The sequence below is a fragment of the Neoarius graeffei genome, chromosome 11 (genome assembly GCF_027579695.1).
Source record: "Neoarius graeffei isolate fNeoGra1 chromosome 11, fNeoGra1.pri, whole genome shotgun sequence".
In the NCBI taxonomy this organism is placed as follows: Eukaryota; Metazoa; Chordata; class Actinopteri; order Siluriformes; family Ariidae; genus Neoarius; species Neoarius graeffei.
In genome coordinates, this window is record NC_083579.1 from 19,224,594 (window position 1) to 19,245,953 (window position 21,360).

The following is a 21,360-nucleotide window of genomic DNA, read 5'->3' on the forward strand; positions in this document are numbered from 1 at the left end:
TTGAAACTTCCACAATTGCATTCCGTTTTTATTTACAATTTGTACTTTGTCCCAACTTTTTTTTGTATATATATATATATATATATATATATATATATATATATATATATACACACACACACACACACACACACACACACAGTACCAGTCAAAAGTTTGGAAACACCTTCAAATTTGATGTTTTTTCTTTATTTTAATTAACTAAAAGACACTTCGTGTCTTAATGACTGACTGTTATTTCTCTTTACTCAGTTGAGTGGTTCTTGACATAATATGGATTACTACAGTTGTCGAACAGGGCTATTTACTGCATTTTTATTATTTACTCTTTACTGGTTGATGGTGTCAAATGCATTAAGGAGGCAAGAAATTCCATTTTTGACAAGGCACACCTGTTAATTAAGAAGCATTCCAGGTGATTATAAGCTGGTTCAGATAATGCCAGTAGTGTTATCAAAGCTGTTATCAAGGTAAACAGTGACAACTTTGAAGAATCTACAAGATGAAACACGTTTTTTTTTTAAACACTTTTTTTGTTTACCTTATAATTCCATATGTTATTTCATAGTTTTGATGAGTTCAGTATTGTTCTACAATGTAGGAAAAAAAATAAAAACATTGAATTTGAAGGTGTTTCCAAACTTTTGACTGGTACTATATATATATATAAAAATAAAAAAATACACACACACACACTGTGTTATATATATATATATATATATATATATATATATATATATATATATACACACACACACACACTATATACACACACACACACGTGTGTGTGTATATATATATATATATATATATATATATATATATATATATATATATAAATAAATAAAAATATACACATGCATATACATACATGAAAATGAGATGATATGTGTGTGTGTGTGTGTGTGTATATATATATATATATATGTAAGGTCCTCTAAAATAACACTGTATTTTATACTCTATATTGGATTGCCCTATTTTCTGTGTAATTAACTCCATTTACCATAATGCCTTGTGGTTTGGAATATTTTCACTGTTCTGATGTGTTGTGACATTCTGTGCATTCGGACCAATCAGACTTATTTGCTCGTTGTAGTTTTATTTGAATTTTGATGTCAGCCAATGGTAATTGGTATATGTTTAATGCCCGCGAGTTCGCGGGCTTTTTGAGATGTTTCATCACTTCGCGAGGGAGAAGCTCACGGAGTTCCCGCCTGCTGCCGAGCAGAGAGAGATCGCGTTGTTTGTGAGCTCTATTTCAGCACTTATTTTGCAGACAGTCTTTTTATATTTTGGTCTGCTTGTGGCCATAAACTCCGGTGTCACTCCAGTGAGTGATCTTGCGGTTTTTTTTTTTCTGCGGACACATCTGCCCTCCGTGCTGTGCCCACCGGAGCGCTTTCGTCAGTCCCGGGAACTCACTGTGTCGGGTCGGGGACCCAGCCCGCTACCGAGGGGTTTGGGGTGAGCAGCATCTTATTCGAGCGAGCTAACCCACAGCAATAGCTAGCCCTCTGCTCAGGAGCATCTGCTGCGTGACTGCACCGACATCTGTAACCTGATCCGTCTGGTTTGACCGGTGGATTGTGAGTAACGCGAACCCACACTTACACTGACACACACACACGCGTTCCTCTGGTCTCGCCTGGATAGCCAGTGTTTTAGAAGGGCATTGCAGCGGTTGCTGTTCTGCCTGCAGTTCAGAGAGCTGCCACCTGTGCACCAACGGGCCCCAACTGCGCGCGCGTTTTTTTTCTCTTGTCCACTTCTTTTCTTTTGATACTTTACCCAATTTTATTTTCTTACTATGTACTGCTGGTATACACACTGCTGATGTGCTATCTGTAACATCTCTATTATGTAGGCTAATTGTTTCCGCTCTTCTTGTGCCGGTGTTACTATTTTCTTGGTGATTACATTGCATGCTTCTTTGGGAGCATTTATTGTCAAATACTATTATTATTATTATTATTGCTATTATTATTGCTTATTAATAAATATAATCATTATTATTTAATTATATCTTGGGTGTATTGGCTGCTCATTTGGTTCTTTATATTTGAACATTCTGACATGCGCACTGCAGACTAGCTATTAGTTCTTTCACTCAAGCTACTGTTATTTTAAAGTCTGAGGAAATACACCATACACTAGCTTCAAAGGTAAGTGTAGTATTTTCGCAGTGGAGGCACCGCGCTGTTAAATTTATCATTTATTAGATTCATGCTTATTATTCTCTCTCTCTACTCATACTTGTACCCTTATGGTATCAGGAATCTCAGCCAGCTCACCACTCCACCGCTGAGAACTTAGGACCCTGTTGCGCCATTATTTATTGGGATTTAGGGTAACTCTTTAGTAGCCTATAGCCTACTGTGCTGGGTGATCAGCACCTGTCAAAAAAAAAAAAGGGGGTTACATATACACACACACACACACAGTGTTTAAATGTTTTATTCCAAAAGAAAGCTTGTAATGAAGTTGTCTATCCTTTTAGAGCTAGCGATAACGTTGCAATAGCTATGCAGTCTGGTTAAAGGACTTTCTATGGATTTGCCCGCCAAGTTGCCATTGCGTTGTCCATGACTAATGTTAACACATAGCTAGTTAACTTGTTCACTGTTAGCATGTAAAAATGGCTTTACCCTAAAATGAATCAAATCAAATCAAGTTTATTTGTACAGCGCTTTTAACAATAAACATTGTCGCAAAGCAGCTTTACAGAATTTGAACGACTTAAAACATGAGCTAATTTTATCCCTAATCTATCCCCAATGAGCAAGCCTGTGGCGACGGTGGCAAGGAAAAACTCCCTCAGACGACATGAGGAAGAAACCTCGAGAGGAACCAGACTCAAAAGGGAACCCATCCTCATTTGGGCAACAACAGACAGCCTGACTATAATATTAACAGTTTTAACAGATATAACCCTCAACTGTCCTCATGGGGCCGTCCTTCACAGGAGTGGGGCGATAAAACTCCGACCAGACACAGGGCACCAGGATGGATCAAGCAGGTCCGAGGGGCAGAAGAGGCCAGCATCTCAATCCCAGGATCAACATGTAACTCAGAGGGACAGATGGGGGGGGGGGGGGGGGGGGGGGGGGGGGGGAAGAAAACACGTTGTTAGGTATGCCCTAAAAATGACAAGTATTAAATCTGTGTGGTAGGCTCGCAGAGACGAGAGTCTTTACATCAGGCATAACACACAATGGCATGTTAATATGGTAAAAAAATATATCATGACCTGCTCTGGCTGGATGCTTGATTGGGTGATGGGAGCACACTCCTCAGCAATGATGAGATGCAGATGGGACCCTTAGGCCTGGCCAAGACAATTCAGTTACATTTCACCGGGTCTGGGACATGCGACAGAATGTCTGACGGCCGATTCCCTGCAGGCTACGATAGCCAGTCGAGGTCCCCACCGTCTCCACCAAAAGATTTCCTGTTGACTCCATGTAACTCAGAGGGACAGATTTGGGGTGGGGGGGGAGAGAAAGAAAACACAGGTGGTTAGGTATGCCCAATGTCACCTGAATAAGTAGGAACAGTATACATATTGCACCGAGTACAAGCAGGGACTCCGGCAACTAACTATGACAGCATAACTAAAAGGAGAGAGCCAGAAGGTAACACAGGCATGAGGGAGCCCCGGGACATAAAGCAGCCAGCCACTACACCGTCAACAAACTCGAGTGAGCAAGCGAGTGGGGACTGACAGCATCCATACATCCCAGTTTACCAAAACACACTATGTCTGAGGACCCTCCAGATCTACTCCTTTACCTCATAAACACCATTAACAAAAGGCTTGACTAAACAGATATGTTTTCAGCCTAGACTTAAATGCTGAGATTGTGTCTGATTCCCGAACATTACTTGGAAGGCTGTTCCATAACAGTGGGGCTTTGTAAGAAAAGGCTCTGCCCCCTGAAAAAATGAATAACATTAACTTATCTGAAGTCCTTTCAGAAATATGTTTGAGCATAATCTTGCCAAATAAACAATGTAGAAATCTGTGTTTAAAGGTGTTTATTCTACAGGTTCTACAAGCAAGTCAGTAAATCTAGTCAGTTGCTTCAGAGGCATGAGGTTTTGTAAGCACTGTGGCAATAATACAACAATGCATTGACACAAAATGTACTTCTTATACTAAGTATTTTTATAAGCAAGTACTTCAGTAAAAATTTGGCTGTACAACTTTCATTTGTTTCGGAGTAACATTTGACCAGTGTGATCTATACTTTGACTCAAGTTATGAAGTTGAGTATTTTGTCCACCTCTGATAATTATTGACTGTTGATAATTGTAGCTGCTGCAAGCTAGCTATATAATTTTAATACTCACAGGTGAAATGTCCATCCACAACCTTTGACCTGACTATTACAGTTCACTGCTGCACATGTAGGCATTTTTCTTCTAATTTTTCTCACCAACTACATAAATAACTTGTCCAATTTTGTGTAGCTTCCAGTAGTCTAAATGACAGTTCCGCCCCGCGATAGGAGTGATCAGATGTGAAGCCAGCTGGCTTCACTCTGACGAGCCTATGAGCGATCCAGATTTTATATTGAGCTCAGTGTCCTGCCCCCACTACCTACCTCACCCACCAGAGCCCAGACCAATCAGCATCCCTCACTCCCCTACTGGAATACCTCTCCCCCAGGTCATCACAGACATCAGTTGCACCCTTCTCACCCGCCTAACCCCCCCCACACACACACACACACACCTACTACAATTGGAGCTACCCATCACCCTGCGTACCAACCAGGTATCGGTGTGGAGAATGCGGTTATCTACATGCTACACAGTTCCCGGTTACATCTGGAGGACACTGGAAGCACTGTGAGGGTCATGTTTTTTGACTTCTCCAGTGCTTTCAACATGATTCAGCCATCTTTGCTCAGAGGGAAGCTGAAGGAGCTGGAATTGACTGTCACCTGGCTGGATGGACCATTGACTACCTCATTAACAGACCACAGTATGTCAGACTTCGTGACTGTGTGTCTGACATACTAGTCTGCAGCACAGGAGCCCCCCAGGGTACAGTACTCTCCCCCTTCCTCTTTACCTTGTACACCTCAGACTTCAGATAGAATACACACACACCTGACATCTCCAGAAGTTCTCTGACGATACAGCCATTGTTGGATGTGTGTCAGAGGGGAACGAATAGGAATATGGGGGGGGGGGGGGGGGGGGGGGGGGTCATCACTGACTTTGTCAACAAGACAAGGTAGTTGGTGATTGATTTTCACAGGACGGCACCACAGATTACACCAATGAACATCAACATCCTGGGTCCAGACATTGAGATTGTGAGGGAATACAAATATCTGGGTGTTCACATTAACAACAAACTGGACTACCAACACAGATACTTTGTACAAGAAGGGCCAAAGTCATCTCCACCTGCTGAGGAGACTGAGGTCCTTCAGAGCGTGCAGTTGAGGACATTCTACGACACTGTGGTAGCATCTGCTATCTTCTTTGCTGTGGTCTGTTGGGCATGTGGAAGCTCTGAGAGAGACAGGAAGAGAATGAACAAACTGGTGAAAAGGGTCAGCTCGGTCTTGGACTGCCCTCTAAATTCCATTGAGGAGGGGTGTGAGAGGATGTTAGTTAAGCTAATGTCAATCATGGGCAACACCTCTCACCCCCTATACGAGACTGTTGGCGCTCTGAGCAACTCCTTCAACAGCAGACTGCTGCAGCCACGGTGCAAGAAGGAATGCTACTTTCATCAACAGTAACAGGAATGTTACTTTGGGTCTTTCATCCCAACTGCTGCCAGATTTTTCAATGACAGCCTGGCATAACGTAGCACTGTTTCTTAATGTCACTATCACTTTATTCCGCATCTCATTGCCATCATCTACTTATGTTTTGCAATATTACTACTATTTGGGACTATTGTCCCAAATAGTAGTAATATTGCAAAACATAAGTAGATGATGGCAATGAGATGCGGAATAAATTTTAATACTTTTCCTTTGTGAGTATTTTCTTATTCATGTCTCACTCTCATAACTGTGGTGTACAATTATGTTCATAGCCTATGCTTTTTGTCATTTATTGGTTACTTTACTCACACATTCCATCCTCGTTAGTTATATTTTGTGCAATATCATTCACTACCTAGTGCAATATTTCTATTTCACTTGCCAGTATTTTATTAGTGCAATATTGCTAATTCAGGTGAAGTATTATTCTTAAAGTTCCTTTCTTATTTTGTTGTGTACATTACATACATGGCCTGTGTTTTTTTTTTAAATACTTTTATTGCACTCTATTTTTTTTATTACTGTCTATTCCTCACCCTTTTCTATCTGTGAGCTGCTGGAACATGTAAATTTCCCCACCAAGGGATGAATAAAGTTTATCTTAAAACTTGTTTGCTCAAATGTGTTGTGAATACTGGAAAAACCTTGCATAAAAACACCACATTCTATTAATCAGTATTTTAATTATTCACATGTATAATGCATTGAAAATCAGTTTCTCAGACAAAAATATGATCGATATTTTACATTCATTAGCTCTACTTCCCAGTTAATTAGCATGTAGATTTCAACTGGTTTGATAATATTGAACATGGACTGCCTGAGGAGGACAGCAGATGAATGGGTCTGACCAGAGCCAGTAAACAAAAAAAGATTACACTGTGTGGATGATTTATTTTGTAAATATAAATATATAGGCTGATTCTGAAATATAAAACAATTCACTAAATTTTCCAGTGTGTGTGACCACAAGATAATACTTGCTTGCCCTCTACATTTCAGTGACCACCTTTCCTTTAAACAGATCTAAAGTATAAACAATCTGCTGGTGATACTCTAGCTTCAGAACATCTACAATAAACTCGTGAACTTTATACAGGAAGACGCAAAAGGTGACACAGATACAGTCGTTTCTCCACATTGCATTTAAGCTTCGTGGCTGAATTCTCGTTTTAATCAGCCACCTATTAGGTGCAAGTCCAAATTCAAGAACTCCAACTCATCACAGGTAAAAACATAGAAACCCAGCATGTAATGAAAATGTGTACACAACACAGATGATGTTTTGTTTAAATAAGAGAAAAGACATAACTTGAAATCACGTGGAGACAAATGTAAGCCAAGGCTGGTTTTATGCTTCGTAGGTGAACCTTATTGTACTGCTCTGAAATACTGTTCTCCATATTAGTCACACTTCTGGAAGTGCATGAGAATACTGTAACAGAATACACACAACAAGCACGCAGGCGCACACACGCACAAGAAAAATAGAAACTAGAACAAATTAGTTATTTCACAAATTGTCTTGATTTTACGATCAGAATGAAATGTGTCAGTTGAAATGGGGAAGGCAATGGATCTTATTACAACTTTTGGATAAAGTCTTTTTCATGGCTTGGAAGTTTGAAAATCTGTTCTTCAGATGGGATCCAGTCTTACATTCACCAAAAAGTCAGCAGTGCATGTCAAGAAAGACTCACAGAACAGTCTTGCAGGACAAAACTTCTGCATCATCAAGATCAGCACTGTACGTTTTGGAAAAGTAAATGACCCATATCTGTCCTTCACAAAATTACAGCCACAGGCCATTCAAATTCAAGCACATGAATGACATTCTCCATCACATGCAATTTCACAACAAATGTCCAGTTGGTAAACTAATATATTACGCAAGTAACACATCAGGACTTCAAAACCCATTTGGAAGTTTTTTTAAAACAAAAGGAAAACAGGCCCTTTAGATGGGCAAATGACAAAGCAGCATGCAGATCAGAAGCAGACCTGGTCTGCAAGAATATTTAATTGCTATCCCCAGTCCATAGTACAGAACAGCTCCGATAATAAAACTGCACCCCTTGACACTTTTTAGAAATAATTTTCAAATGATAAATAATCAGTATTATTTATAATTATGCTGTATAGAAGCACTAAGACTCTGTGACTACCGTAGGCTGGTAAATTTCTTACATTCTTCAGAACGTGGGCTGTTAAAGTCTGATGAGTCAACAGAGCTGAAACAGTCATGTTTGAGTTCAGAATGTGGTTAAATGTAGATACACAGAATGCTAACACAGCAGACAATCAATTATCCAGTCACGCAATCCACTATACTCCACAAAGCTCATGCACAGCATGGTTAGCTTGGGTTGTGTGCACGTGTCTGACAAGTGATCTCAGCGCAGCCAAGATGAAGGAACCCACTGAGGCTCTGTGTCCAGTTTGTTGATGAAGCGCAAAAGCTCCTGATAAGCCTTGTCTTGGTCAGTGTTCACAATTGCAGCATCAAAAAAGTGGCCAAAGTTCTGCTCCATCTCCCTTGCTTTCTCAATTATGTCCCTCAGCTCCTCAGGCTTGACAAAGAGGAAGAGAAAAAAAGTATTCAAATGAATACATTTTCATCTAAATGTGAATATTTTGTTTTGTGTGAAAATTTGCTTCATTAAATGTTTGAAATGCTTTGTCATGTGAAATGTACAACGGATTATAACAATGTAAGGCAATATCCTATAATGCAATACAACTTTTGGCATGGCTATAGCAACAATATACCAGCTAGTATCTCTTTCTGAAGGGGGGGGGGCACTTTGTTTACCTTAGGGTTTTTGTTATCTTTTGCCAAGAGGGCGCGCAGTCGTTCCTGGGAGGGGGGTGCAATGAAGATAATATAGGGCTTGAGGTCCGAGCTGCGTAATACCTTCAAAGACTAAGGAATAATACAGTCAACAGTCACTAATGAGCTTAGGAAGCATTGCAGCACTCTGATGTCCCTCATCCCAATGTTCTCTCTCACCTGAGTGTGCAGACATAGGAGGCAAATCTTGCCGCTATTGATAAGCTGCCGCACAGAATCTGTGCTGGTGCCGTACAGGTTCTTCTCAAACTCTCCTGACTCAATGAACTTCCCTGCTGCAGTATCCATCTCAAAGGCCTGGCGTGACACAAAGTGGTAGTCACGCCCGTTCACTTCACCATCCCTCCGGTTCCGTGTTGTGTCTGATGGGAAAGCAGTATTTGACTTAGAATATGAGGGATGATAAAACCAAATGCATCTGTTGATAAAAGTAATTCAGAAAAACACACAAAGTCTCTAATTAGGCAACACCTAGTACTTACGAGGAACAGCACCTCCAAACCGGTCAGGCTCACTAGACAGCAGTCTCTGTCTCAGCTCATTCTGCCCACAGTTTGGAGGACCAATCAGAGCAATAGGGCGTTTGCGATTGGCTGGCTGGTGATACAGTGCCATCTCCTCATAGGTAAGAATCTCCTCATTGTCGTAGTCTGAGTGACAGGATAATCATTAACCATGCGAATGACAGAACTGTTTACATCAACTCTTCTTTTATGGATGTCTTCTAATGAGACCCCAAACGTTTTAAAATGCAAATTATTGCATCTTTCTCTGTGCGAAGCAAGTAGGTCAGCAAGGATCTGCTTTAGGGCTGCTAATATTGAGAAAACTTTATAGAAGAGTCTCGTCCATTCCAAATGTGTGTTTGATGTAAATGAGCATGCGAGTGGATGTCTAGAGTGGTTTCAATGGTTTTGTTTTTGACAAGCAGATAAGTTTTTGAGTGACATTTAGTTAATTCATAAATTGTGATACTTATGGTATTATTTGTGTTTTATTCCATATTTCATGGTCCATATACTATAGCCATTGTGTTATTTAACCCTTTGCAGTTACATTTAATGATGTGAAACATTCACAAGCCATGTTCGCTCCTTATGTTATAGCAGCTACACACAATTGTGACCTCAGCCTCTCTCTTTTTTGTTTCATAAGACACACACACACACACACACACACACACAAACCCCCCCCCCAAAAAAAAAAAAAAAAACACAACTTGTCATGTGACCTAAAAACTGGAAAGCAGGGAAAACTTACCGACCGTTACAAAGCATGGAGACCCGAAACACCTTCCATAAATGTTTCGTTATATCAACACTTTTAGAAAGTTTCACCATATTGACAATTATAGGTTTTTACTTTGTTAAACATGTTTTATAAACATATTTGAATTACAACTGGCACTACTGTTAGAGCTACTATTATAGGAAATTAAATAACACCTTCTGACCAATCAGATGAGAGAGTGCTGACACACAAACCATGCGTGTGTGTGTATACACAGTGGTGCTTGAAACTTTGTGAACCCTTTAGAATTTTCTATATTTCTGCATAAATATGACCTAAAACATCATCAGATTTTCACACAAGTCCTAGAAGTAGATAAAGAGAACCCAGTTAAACAAATGAGACAAAAATATTATACTTGGTCATTTATTTATTCAGGTGAATTATCCAATATTATACATCTGTGAGTGGCAAAAGTATGTCAACCTTTGCTTTCAGTATCTGGTGTGACCCCCTTGTGCAGCAATAACTGCAACTAAACGTTTCCGGTAACTGCTGATCAGTCCTGCACATCGGCTTGGAGGAATTTTAGCCCATTCCTCCGTACAGAACAGCTTCAACTCTGGGATGTTGGTGGGTTTCCTCACATGAACTGCTCGCTTCAGGTCCTTCCACAACATTTCAATTGGATGAAGGTCAGGGCTTTGACTTGGCCATTCCAAAACATTAACTTTACTCTTCTTTAACCATTCTTCGGTAGAACGACTTGTGTGCTTAGGGTCATTGTCTTGCTGCATAACCTACCCTCTCTTGAGATTCAGTTCATGGACAGATGTCCTGACATTTTTCTTTAGAATTCGCTGGTATAATTCAGAATTCGTTGTTCCATCAACGATGGTAAGCCATCCTGGCCCAGATGCAGCAAAACAGGCCCAAACCATGATACTACTACCACCATGTTTCACAGATGGGATAAGGTTCTTATGCTGGAATGCAGTGTTTTCCTTTCTCCAAACATAACGCTTCTCATTTAAACCAAAAAGTTCTATTTTGGTCTCATCCATCCACAAAACATTTTTCCAATAGCCTTCTGGCTTGTCCATGTGATCTTTAGCAAACTGCAGATGAGCAGCAATGTTGTTTTTGGAGAGCAGTGGCTTTCTCCTTGCAACCCTGCCATGTACACCATTGTTGTTCAGTGTTCCCCTGATGGTGGACTCATGAACATTAACATTAGCCAATGTGAGAGAGGCCTTCAGTTGCTTAGGAGTTACCCTGGGGTCTTTTGTGACCTCGCCGACTATTACACGCCTTGCTCTTGGAGAGATCTTTGTTGGTTGACCACTCCTGGGGAGGGTAACAATGGTCTTGAATTTCCTCCACTTGTACACAATCTGTCTGACTGTGGATTGGTGGAATCCACACTCTCTAGAGATGGTTTTGTAACCTTTTCCAGTCTGATGAGCATCAACAACGCTTTTTCTGAGGTCCTCAGAAATCTCCTTTGTTCATGCCATGAGACACGTCCACAAGCATGTGTTGTGAAGATCAGACTTTGATAGATCCCTGTTCTTGAAATAAAACCAGGTGCCCACTCACACCTGATTGTCATCCCACTGATTGAAAACACCTGACTAATTCCACCTTCAAATTAACTGCTAATCCTAGAGGTTCACATACTTTTGCCACTCACAGATATGTAATATTGGATCATTTTCCTCAATAAATAAATGACCAAGTATAATATTTTTGTCTAATTTGTTTAACTGGGTTCTCTTTATCTACTTTTAGGACTTGTGTGAAAATCTGATGTTGTTTTAGGTCATATTTATGCAGAAATATAGAAAATTCAAAAGAGTTCACAAATTTTCAAGCACCACTGGAATGAAAATGGATTTTTGGAGGGTTAGCACTATTTGATTTACACAATATGCCTACCACTTTAAAGGTGAAAACTGTTGTTTAATTGTGACGCAAACAATAAGATGAAAAAAACTGAAATCTGGGAGTGTGCATAGGTATTCACCCCCTTTTGTATGAAACCCCTAAATAAGAGCTGGTCCAACCAATTCACTTCATAAGGTCACATAATTCTCATTAAGATCCACCTGCGTGCAATGAAAATGTCACAGGATCTGTCACATGATGTCTGTATAAAAATTAACCTGTACTGGAAGAACACTGACTCTCCAACACTACTAAGCAAGAAACATGAAAACCAAGGAGCACTCCAAACAAGTCATATACAAAGTTGTGAAGAAGTATGGATCAGGGTTGTGTTATAAAAAAAAATCCCAAACTTTGAATATCTCACAGAGCACCATTAAATCCATTACAGTAAAATGGAAAGAATGTCACCACTACAAATCTGACAAGAGGAGGCCACCCACCAAAACTCACAGATCGGGCAAGGAGAGCATTAATCAGAGATGCAACAAAGACACCAAAGATAACACTGAAGGAGCTGCAAAGACCCACAGTGGAGATGGGAGTATCTGTTCATAAAACCACTTTAAGCCATACACTCCACAGAGTGGGGTTTTATGGAAGAGTGGCCAGAAAAAAAGCCATTGCTAAAGCCATTGCAAAAACATGTTTGGAGTTTGCCCAACAGCATGTGGTAGACTCCCCAAACACATGGAAAAAGATTTTCTGGTCAGATGAGACTAAAATGATTCTTTTTGGCCATCATCAGAAATGTCATGTGTGGCACAAACCCATCATCCTGAGAACACCATTCCTACAGTGAAGCATAGTGGTGGCAACATCATGCCGTGGGGATGATGATTTTCATCTGCAGGGACAGGAAAGCTGGTGAAGACTGAAGGAAAGATGGCTGGCACTAAATACAGGGCAATTCTGGAGGAAAACCTGTCTGAGTCGGCCAGAGGTTTGAGACTGGGACGAAGGTTCACATTCCAGCAGGACAATGACCCTAAACATATTGCTAAAGCTACACTGGAGAGGTTTAAAGGGAAATGTTTAAATGTCTTGGAATGGCCTAATTAAAAAACCTGATCTCAATCCAATTGAGAATCTGTGGCATAACTTGAAAATTGCTGTACACCAAGGCATGCATGCGTTGGTGTACAGCAATCTTCAAGTTATGCCACAGATTCTCAACTGGATTGAGATCTGGGTCAATCCATGTGAAATCACCAGAGGCCTTGCCACTGACCATCTCAGATTTGCTTCATACTTTCTGGAAATATTGCCAGTGTGCCCAATAAATAGTGTACAAAATTTTAGGCTTGTACCTTCATTAGTTTATGAGGTATAGGGACTTTAAAAAAGGGTCGTGGCCCCAATTTCATTGTTAAAATGCGTGCTACAGAAAACAGACCTAACTTCCATAAGTCATTACTTTTAAACTATTCATGCAAGATGCATGAAATTTTCAAGGATTGTTGTTCAATGCCAGACACCTTTAAATACTAAAATAGAAAGTTCACAGTTCAATATTTGCCAAGTTATGGCTTGCTGAAAATCATAAAAAAAAGTGCTTTGGAGCAACTTTGAAGCCCCATATCTCCACATTAAAGCACACCAGATCTTTCAAATTTTCTTATTTATTACTCATGTTATAGTACTCTTTAGGCAACTAGGTATGTGTTCAAAAGAAATCAAACTTTCTGATTTATTAGGCTTAAAAAAAAAATTGCGCCTATAATTCAAATGCATATTACAAATGTATGACAAGGTCTACCATAAAAACAATTATACCACTGGAAAGAGCTCGTTTTGATTAGTAAATGCACAAAATACGAAGCTGGTACCCTAAACCAAACTATAAATATTAAGGTATCAAGTACGGCATGTTTTACGATAGATGGAAATGCTGTTTTAAGGCATATAATCTACGAGCAGACAAACTAGCAAAATTGCCAAACACTAGAGTGGATATTTGAAGAATCTGAAGGAAAATCTGTCAGTGGATGACTGTATTATGCTTTTGGATTTTGCCGAAAACCATTCATTCTGTGTACAGGATTCTGCCCAGGGATACCACTGGGACAACAGCCAATGCACTCTTCATCCATTTGCAGTGTACATTAGAGCAAAGAATGAAGATGGTACAAAAGTAACGAAATGCATCTCTATCTGCATAATAAGTGACTGGCTTAAGCATGATACAGTGGCCGTGCATGCATTCTTAAAAAAGGTTTTACCATATGTATGCCATTTACATCCCCAGCTGAAAAAGGTCATTTACTTCAGTGACGGATCAGCAGCCCAATACAAAAACTATAAAAATTTCACAAATCTAATAAAGCATGCAGACGATTTTGGACTTTTGGCAGAATGGCATTTCTTTGCCACTTCTCATGGTAAATCACCCTGTGATGGTATTGGAGGCACTGTAAAGCGGTCAGCAGCTCAAGCTAGCTTACAGGCAGTCATGAGTGATCACATACTACCCCCATCTGATCTGTTTTTGTGGGCAGAAAAACATATCAAGAACATCCATTTCATCTGGGTTGGTACAGGGGAAGTTATGGAGAGTGGAAAAGCATTAGAGACAAGATTTTCAAGGTCAGCTACTATTCCTGGAACAGGAGACAACCACTCATTTGTTCCAATCATGTCCAACCAGCTGCAGGTCAGCAGGGTGTCAGGTGGTCCTAGCTTCATTGTGGATATGAGTGGGAATAGGCCACAAGTAATGCATAAAACCCCTGTTAAATCAGCAGTCTCTCTGGTAGATACAATTCCTGGTAAATATGTTGTATGTTTGTATGACAGACAGTGGTGGATAAGCAACATTCATGCATTATCAGAGGAGGAACAAGATGTACAAGTAACATTTATGCATCCTCATGGTCCCTCTCAGACTTACAGCTGGCCCAGGAGAGAGGATAACTGTTGGGTCCCTCTGGTGCATGTCATTAAAATCATTGATGCCCCACTTACATCAATTGGCAAGCAGTATAAACTTCCATCTGATGTGGAAAAGCAAATCAATACACTGTTTAAGCTCTTCAAATAAAGTATTTTTAAGGTTATTTTTTCCTACACTGTAGGTTTGTAATTGTATTGTAATATGCCTTAAAACAGCATTTCCGTCGATCGTAAAACGTGCCGTACTTGATACCTTAATATTTATAGTTTGGTTTAGGGTTCCAACTTCATATTTTGTGCATTTGCGAATCAAAAGAAGCTCTTTCCAGTGGTATAATTGTTTTTATGGTAGACCTTGTCATACATTTGTAATATGCATTTGAATTATAGGTGCAACATGTTTTTATTTTTATTTTTTTAAAGATATTTTTTTGGGCTTTTTGCACCTTTATTGGATAGGACAGTGTAGAGACAGGAAATGAGCGGGAGAGAGAGAGACGGGAAGGGATTATTTTTAAAGCCTAATAAATCAGAAAGTTTGATTTCTTTTGAACACATACCTAGTTGCCTAAAGAGTACTATAACATGAGTAATAAATAAGAAAATTTGAAAGATCTGGTGTGCTTTAATGTGGAGATATGGGGCGTCAAAATTGCTCCAAAGCACATTTTTTCATGATTTTCAGCAAGCCAGAACTTGGCAAATATTGAACTGTGAACTTTCTATTTTAATATTTAAAAGGTATCTGGCATTGAAGAACAATCCTTGAAAATTTCATGCATCTTGCATGAATAGTTAAAAGTAACGACTTATGGAATTTAGGTCCGTTTTCTATAGTACGCGTTTCAACAGTGAAATTGGGGCCACGCCCCTTTTTTAAAAGCCTCTATATCTCAGAAACTAATGAAGGTACAAGCCTAAAATTTTGTATACTAGTTATTGGGCACACTGACAATATTTCCAGAAAGTATGAAGCAAATCTGAGATGGTCAGTGGCGAACATTTTTCTAAATCTGGTGATTTGGGGAGGAATTACCTATCTGGTCTTTTGATGTATGTATGCATGCATGAAAATTTAATTTTGCATATATGCATTTTCAAATGCCTTATGAGCATGATGGCATTTTCAAGTTTTGTTTTGTTTTTTCCCCCCAGCAGAATCAGTGCAGCACTCAGTACATATGTCATGGCAAAAAGGGAGTTGTCGTTTCCTTATTTACACTTTAAGAGCTGTCATGTTTATGGCAACTTTAATAACAAAAATCCAAATCACCTACTAAAGGATGAAAAAAGATTAACATGCAATTTTGTCAGCATTCTTGCATAATCACTTGCTTTTGTTTTCATGCAGTTTGCATTTTCATTGATACAAAGGCATGTACAATGTTATGAAAAGGGCACATCTTGCATTTATAATTCCTTAATTATTCATAGTAATATGAGTAAAAAAAAAAAAACAAATAAACTGGCTCACCATCTGTCTTGTTTGCATTATACAGCAGTTTCTTCCGCTTCTTCTTGTTCTTTTTTGCACACCACAGCTTCCCTAATCAATAATGTTGGATTGTGTATGTTTGAATGCGTGATTCAGCAAATGATTCCAGTATTTGGACAAATGAGAACAAAATATTAGTACTTTTGTAAAATAAGCAAATAATGGACTATGAGTGTGTTAGTGCTTACCTGATTTTTCAGGCTCCTTATCTTCTTCTATTGTTTGTTTCATGGCTTCTCTTTGCTGCTGAAAGCTCTTACCTGTATAATGTTGTAAAAAATACAAATTTCAACGTTGAAGTAGGTTTGGAAAGTAAAGACTCAGTTTTCGCATAATTTATTGTGGTATAGATAGGCATATCAGGTGAAAATTCAAATTCAATCAAAATTGCTTGAAACTGGTCTCACTGAATTCAGAACTGAATGTAGAACATACTTTTTACAGAATTAAAATACGCTTCTGTTCTTGAGATATTACAAATCAAAGTTTGAAAAAAAATGCTTAATTTTTAAAAAGCTGATGTGATGTGTTAGGATAACATGACCCAAAATGGGCGTAATTAACTGCGCATTCTGTGCTACGCACTTCCTGGTTCCCGAGTTGTTTGCAAAGAGTCTTTTTTCCAGTGAGTGCTGGTGTTAATTACTAATCCTTTTTATTTTTTCTACAAATAATTTTCCAGTATCCTCTTCATTTTTTTATTGTACTTTTGCTTTCCTTTTTCCGTTTTTCTCTCTCTCTCTCTTTTTTCAGAAGAACGGCGAGACCGAAAACTTTCTTTTTTTCCTCCTCCTGCGTAAAGACCATAAGCGGAGGCCATCCACATCGGATCTGCTTCAATATCAACAGATCTTCAACTAAGCTACGTGAATCCTTTCATCATGGCACACCTTCAGCCTATTCAGTGTGCTGAGTGCAGGATGTTTAGTCATTCTTCCTCCGTCGCTAGCGATAGCTTTACTTGTGATAAGTGCAGATTAGTTAGCTCTCTGACGGAGAAGGTTATAGTGTTAGAAGCACGTATCCAGGCTTTAGAGAAGGTCAGCGAGAATGAGAACAGTGTAGTTTCTGTAGAGGAAAGTCTGGATGCCCTAGGTGGAGTTAGTAATCCCCCAACTCCGGCATTAGAGCCCTTACAGCGGGGCGAATGGGTGACGACTCTGCGGCAAAAGCATAGAGCCAAAGCTACTGCTGAGGCTTGCCCACGGGAGCACCACTCCTCTCCGCATCATGTGTCAAACAGGTTTGCTCTCCTTAGTGATGCACCCACTGAGAAACCTGAAAGAGCTCTGGTTATAGGGGACTATCATACGGCACCTAAAATTAGCTCAGCCTTCAGGGGCACCAGCAGCTTTAATCAGGTGGATACCGGGAGCCAGGGTGCCAGACATAGCAGGTAATCTTAGGGTCCAAGGCAAGCACAGGTTCTCAAAGATAGTTATCCATGCAGGAGCTAATGATATACGCCTTTGTCAGTCTGAGGTTACTTAGAGTAACTTTGTAGAGGTGTTTAAATTAGCGAAGGCAATGTCCGATGCTGTAGTATGCTCTAGTCCCATCCTAATGCGGCATGGCGATGTAGCTTACAGCAGGTTATGGTCGCTGAACTGCTGGTTGTCCAGGTGGTGCTCTGAAAAGTGTGGGCTTTATAGATAATTGGGCTAATTTTGAGGGCACTGCTGGCCTGTTAGGGCGGGACGGTATCCATCCCACTCAGGAAGGTGCTGCTCTCATTTCCTGCAGCATAGGTCATAGTCTCAGACCAGGCCTAGTTAATTTCTGACAATCCAGAGCCAAGGCTAAGGAGCAGACGAATAGGCTAAACCAACTGTCTGCTAGCTGCACAGAGTAGTCACTCAGGGTCCACTACATCGAGACTGTGTCTGTTCCCCGAGCTCAACAAAAAAGTAGAAATATTCAGAGAATTTGTTCCAGTAACCTAATCAATATAAAATTGGATCATACTGACTGTACAGCTGCTGCCAGCACCTTTGATCTAAAGGTGGGGCTATTAAATATTAGATCTCTTATATCTAAAGCGCTAATGGTTAATGAGCTCATTACTGATCAGGAGTTTAATGTACTTTGTTTAACTGAAACATGGATTAAGCCAAATGAATATATAGCATTAAATGAAAATAGTCCTCCTGGATACAGTTATATACACCAGCCTCGTCTAACTGGTAGAGGAGGAGGCGTTGCGGTTATTTATAATGATTATCTAGGTGTAACACAAAAACCTGGTTATAAATTTAATACATTTGAAGTTCTTCATACTAATATAATGTATGTAGCCTCGAAAAATAAGTCTACCCAGTTAATTCCGTTACTTATTATTTACAGACCCCTGGGGCCATATTCTGAGTTTCTTTCTGAATTTGCAGATTTTATCTCAGACCTGGTTATTTCCTTAGACAAAGCTTTAGTTGTCGGAGATTTTAATATTCACTTCGATTAACCCAGAAGACCCTTTGAAAACAGCGTTTGTATCCATTTTAGATTCAGTAGGGATTAATCAGAATGTCATAAGACCGACCCATAATGGTGGTTGCACCCTCGATCTAATACTAACGTTTGGGTTAAACGTAGAAAATATAGTCATACTTCCACAATCTGAAGTTATCTCAGATCATTCTCTCATCTCATTCAAAATATGTCTCAGTAAGAATATATGCACCTCACCACGCTACTGTATTAAATGTACAGTCACGTCAACTACTGCACAGAGCTTAAAAATGATCTCCCAGAGTTATCAACTTTGATTGGGTCACTGTCAGCCCCTGCAGAACTTAATCAGGCAACTGAATGCTGAGAGTCAACGTTCCGCCATACTTTAGATAATGTAGCTCCTCTTAAATGAAAAATGGTCAGAGACAAAAAATTAGCACCCTGGTACAATGATGACACTCGCACTTTAAAACAGACTGCTCGAAAATTGGAGCGTAAATGGCATCAAACAAAATTGGTAGTGTTCAAATTCGTGTGGAAGGAGAGCTTCCTGAAGTATAGAAAAGCTCTTAGTGCTGCGAGATCAACATATCTTTCCTCCCTAATAGGAGATAAAAATAATCATAGATTCCTATTTAATACTGTAGCAAAATTAACCAGGAATAAGTCCACACATGCACACCTGGAGTATGTAGTAGCAACGACTTCATGAATTTTTTTAATGACAAAATTGAGAATATCCGACAAAAAATTCAAACTACTAATTTAAGGTTAGACAATGTAAGTGACCCTGTAGTTAACAATATAACTATCAGATCAGCAGTTAGAATGTTTTACTCCCCTTAGAGAAACTGAATTACTTTCATTAATCTCGGCATCAAAAGCCTCAACTTGCGTACTAGATCCCTTACCTGTACGTCTATTCAAACAGATAATACCTGAAGTAATTGAACCGCTTCTAAAAATAATAAATTCTTCTCTTACGATTGGCAATGTACCCAAATCCTTTAAACTAGCAGTTATCAAACCCCTGATTAAAAAACCTGACCTCAATCGCTGTCAGCTGTCCAATTATCGGCCAATATCAAACCTCCCCTTTATTTCCAAGATCCTTGAAAAAGCTGAGGCACAGCAGTTATGCTCATATTTACATAGGAATAACATCCATGAAATGTATCAGTCAGGATTTAGACCTCATCATAGCAAAGAGACAGCTCTGGTTAAAGTAGTAAATGACCTACTGTTGGCGTTTGATCAGTGCTGTGTCTCGCTGCTTGTGTTGCTTGACCTTAGTGCAGCATTTGATACCATTGATCATTCCATTCTTCTGGATAGACTAGAAAATGTTGTGGGAGTTAAGGGAACGGCCCTCTCCTGGCTCAGCTCTTATTTAACTGATTGCTATCAGTGTGTTGATGTAAATGGTGATATTTCTAGACGTACTGAAGTAAAGTTTGGTGTTCCACAAGGTTCTGTCTTGGGTCCACTGCTTTTTCTTTATATATGTTACCTCTGGGTGATATTATTCGTAAACATTGTATTAGTTTCCACTGTTATGCTGATGAGACACAGTTGTATGTTTCTGCAAAACCAGATGAGACACAACAGCTTAATAGAATTGAGGAATGTGTGAAGGACACTGGATGCTTATTAACTTCCTTCTACTTAACTCTGACAAGACTGAAGTACTTGTACTAGGACCACATGCAGCTAGAAGTAAGTTTTCTGATTACATAGTAACTCTGGATGGCCTCTCTGTTTCTTCACGTGCAGCAGTAAAAGACCTCGGAGTGATTATTGACCCCAGTCTTTCATTTGAAACTCACATTGATAACATCACCCAGATAGCTTTCTTTCATCTCAGAAATATTGTTAAGATAAGAAATGTAATGTCACTACATGACACCGAAAAACTAGTTCATGCTTTCGTTACCGCCAGGTTGGATTATTTTAATGCCTTACTGTCTGGATGCTCCAATAAGTGCATAAACAAGCTCCAGTTAGTTCAAAATGCAGCAGTAAGAGTCCTTACTAGAACTAGAAAATATAACCACAATCACCCTGTCTTATCCACACTGCATTGGCTCCCAATCAAATTTCGTATTGATTATAAAATACGACTATTGACCTTTAAAAGCACTGAATGGTCTTGCACCACAGTACCTGAGTGAACTTCTGCTCCTCTATGACCCGCCACGCCTACTTAGATCAAAAGGTGCAGGCTATCTCCTGGTACCTCGTATAGTGAAGGCTACATCAGGGGGCAGAGCCTTTTCTTACAAAGCCCCACAGTTATGGAACAGCCTTCCAAGTAATGTTCAGGAATCAGACACAGCCTCAGCGTTTAAGTCTAGGCTGAAAACATATCTGTTTAATCAAGCTTTGTGTTAATGGTGTTTATGAGGTAACGGTGTAGATCTGGAGGGTCCTCAGACATAGTGTTTTGGTAAACTGGGATGTATGGATGCTGTCAGTCCCCACTCGCTTGCTCACTTGAGTTTGTTGATGGTGTATTGGCTGGCTGCTTTATGTCCCTGGGCTCCCTCATGCCTGTGTTACCTTCTGGCTCTCCCCTTTTAGTTATGCTGTCATAGTTCGTTGCCGGAGTCCCTGCTTGTACTCAGTGCAATATGTATATACTCATCTCATCTCATTATCTCTAGCCGCTTTATCCTTCTACAGGGTCGCAGGCAAGCTGGAGCCTA

At 39.7% G+C, this 21,360-nt stretch overlaps 1 protein-coding gene across 5 annotated transcripts in view; it reads right to left on the reverse strand.

Moving 5' to 3' along the window:
- Positions 1–6,455: 6,455 nt before the first annotated feature.
- The window catches only part of pals1a (protein associated with LIN7 1, MAGUK p55 family member a), a 93,259-nt gene continuing 78,354 nt past the window's right edge, over positions 6,456–21,360 (reverse strand). For all 5 annotated transcript variants that reach the window (XM_060933569.1, XM_060933570.1, XM_060933573.1 and 2 more), the window contains 6 exons: positions 16,396–16,467; positions 16,187–16,258; positions 9,126–9,293; positions 8,803–9,005; positions 8,605–8,715; positions 6,456–8,362 (listed from right to left, as the gene is read on the reverse strand). In XM_060933569.1, coding sequence (XP_060789552.1) covers positions 8,186–8,362; positions 8,605–8,715; positions 8,803–9,005; positions 9,126–9,293; positions 16,187–16,258; positions 16,396–16,467 — 803 coding nt within the window. In that variant the 3' untranslated portion in view covers positions 6,456–8,185. The remainder of the gene's footprint in view (positions 8,363–8,604; positions 8,716–8,802; positions 9,006–9,125; positions 9,294–16,186; positions 16,259–16,395; positions 16,468–21,360) is intronic.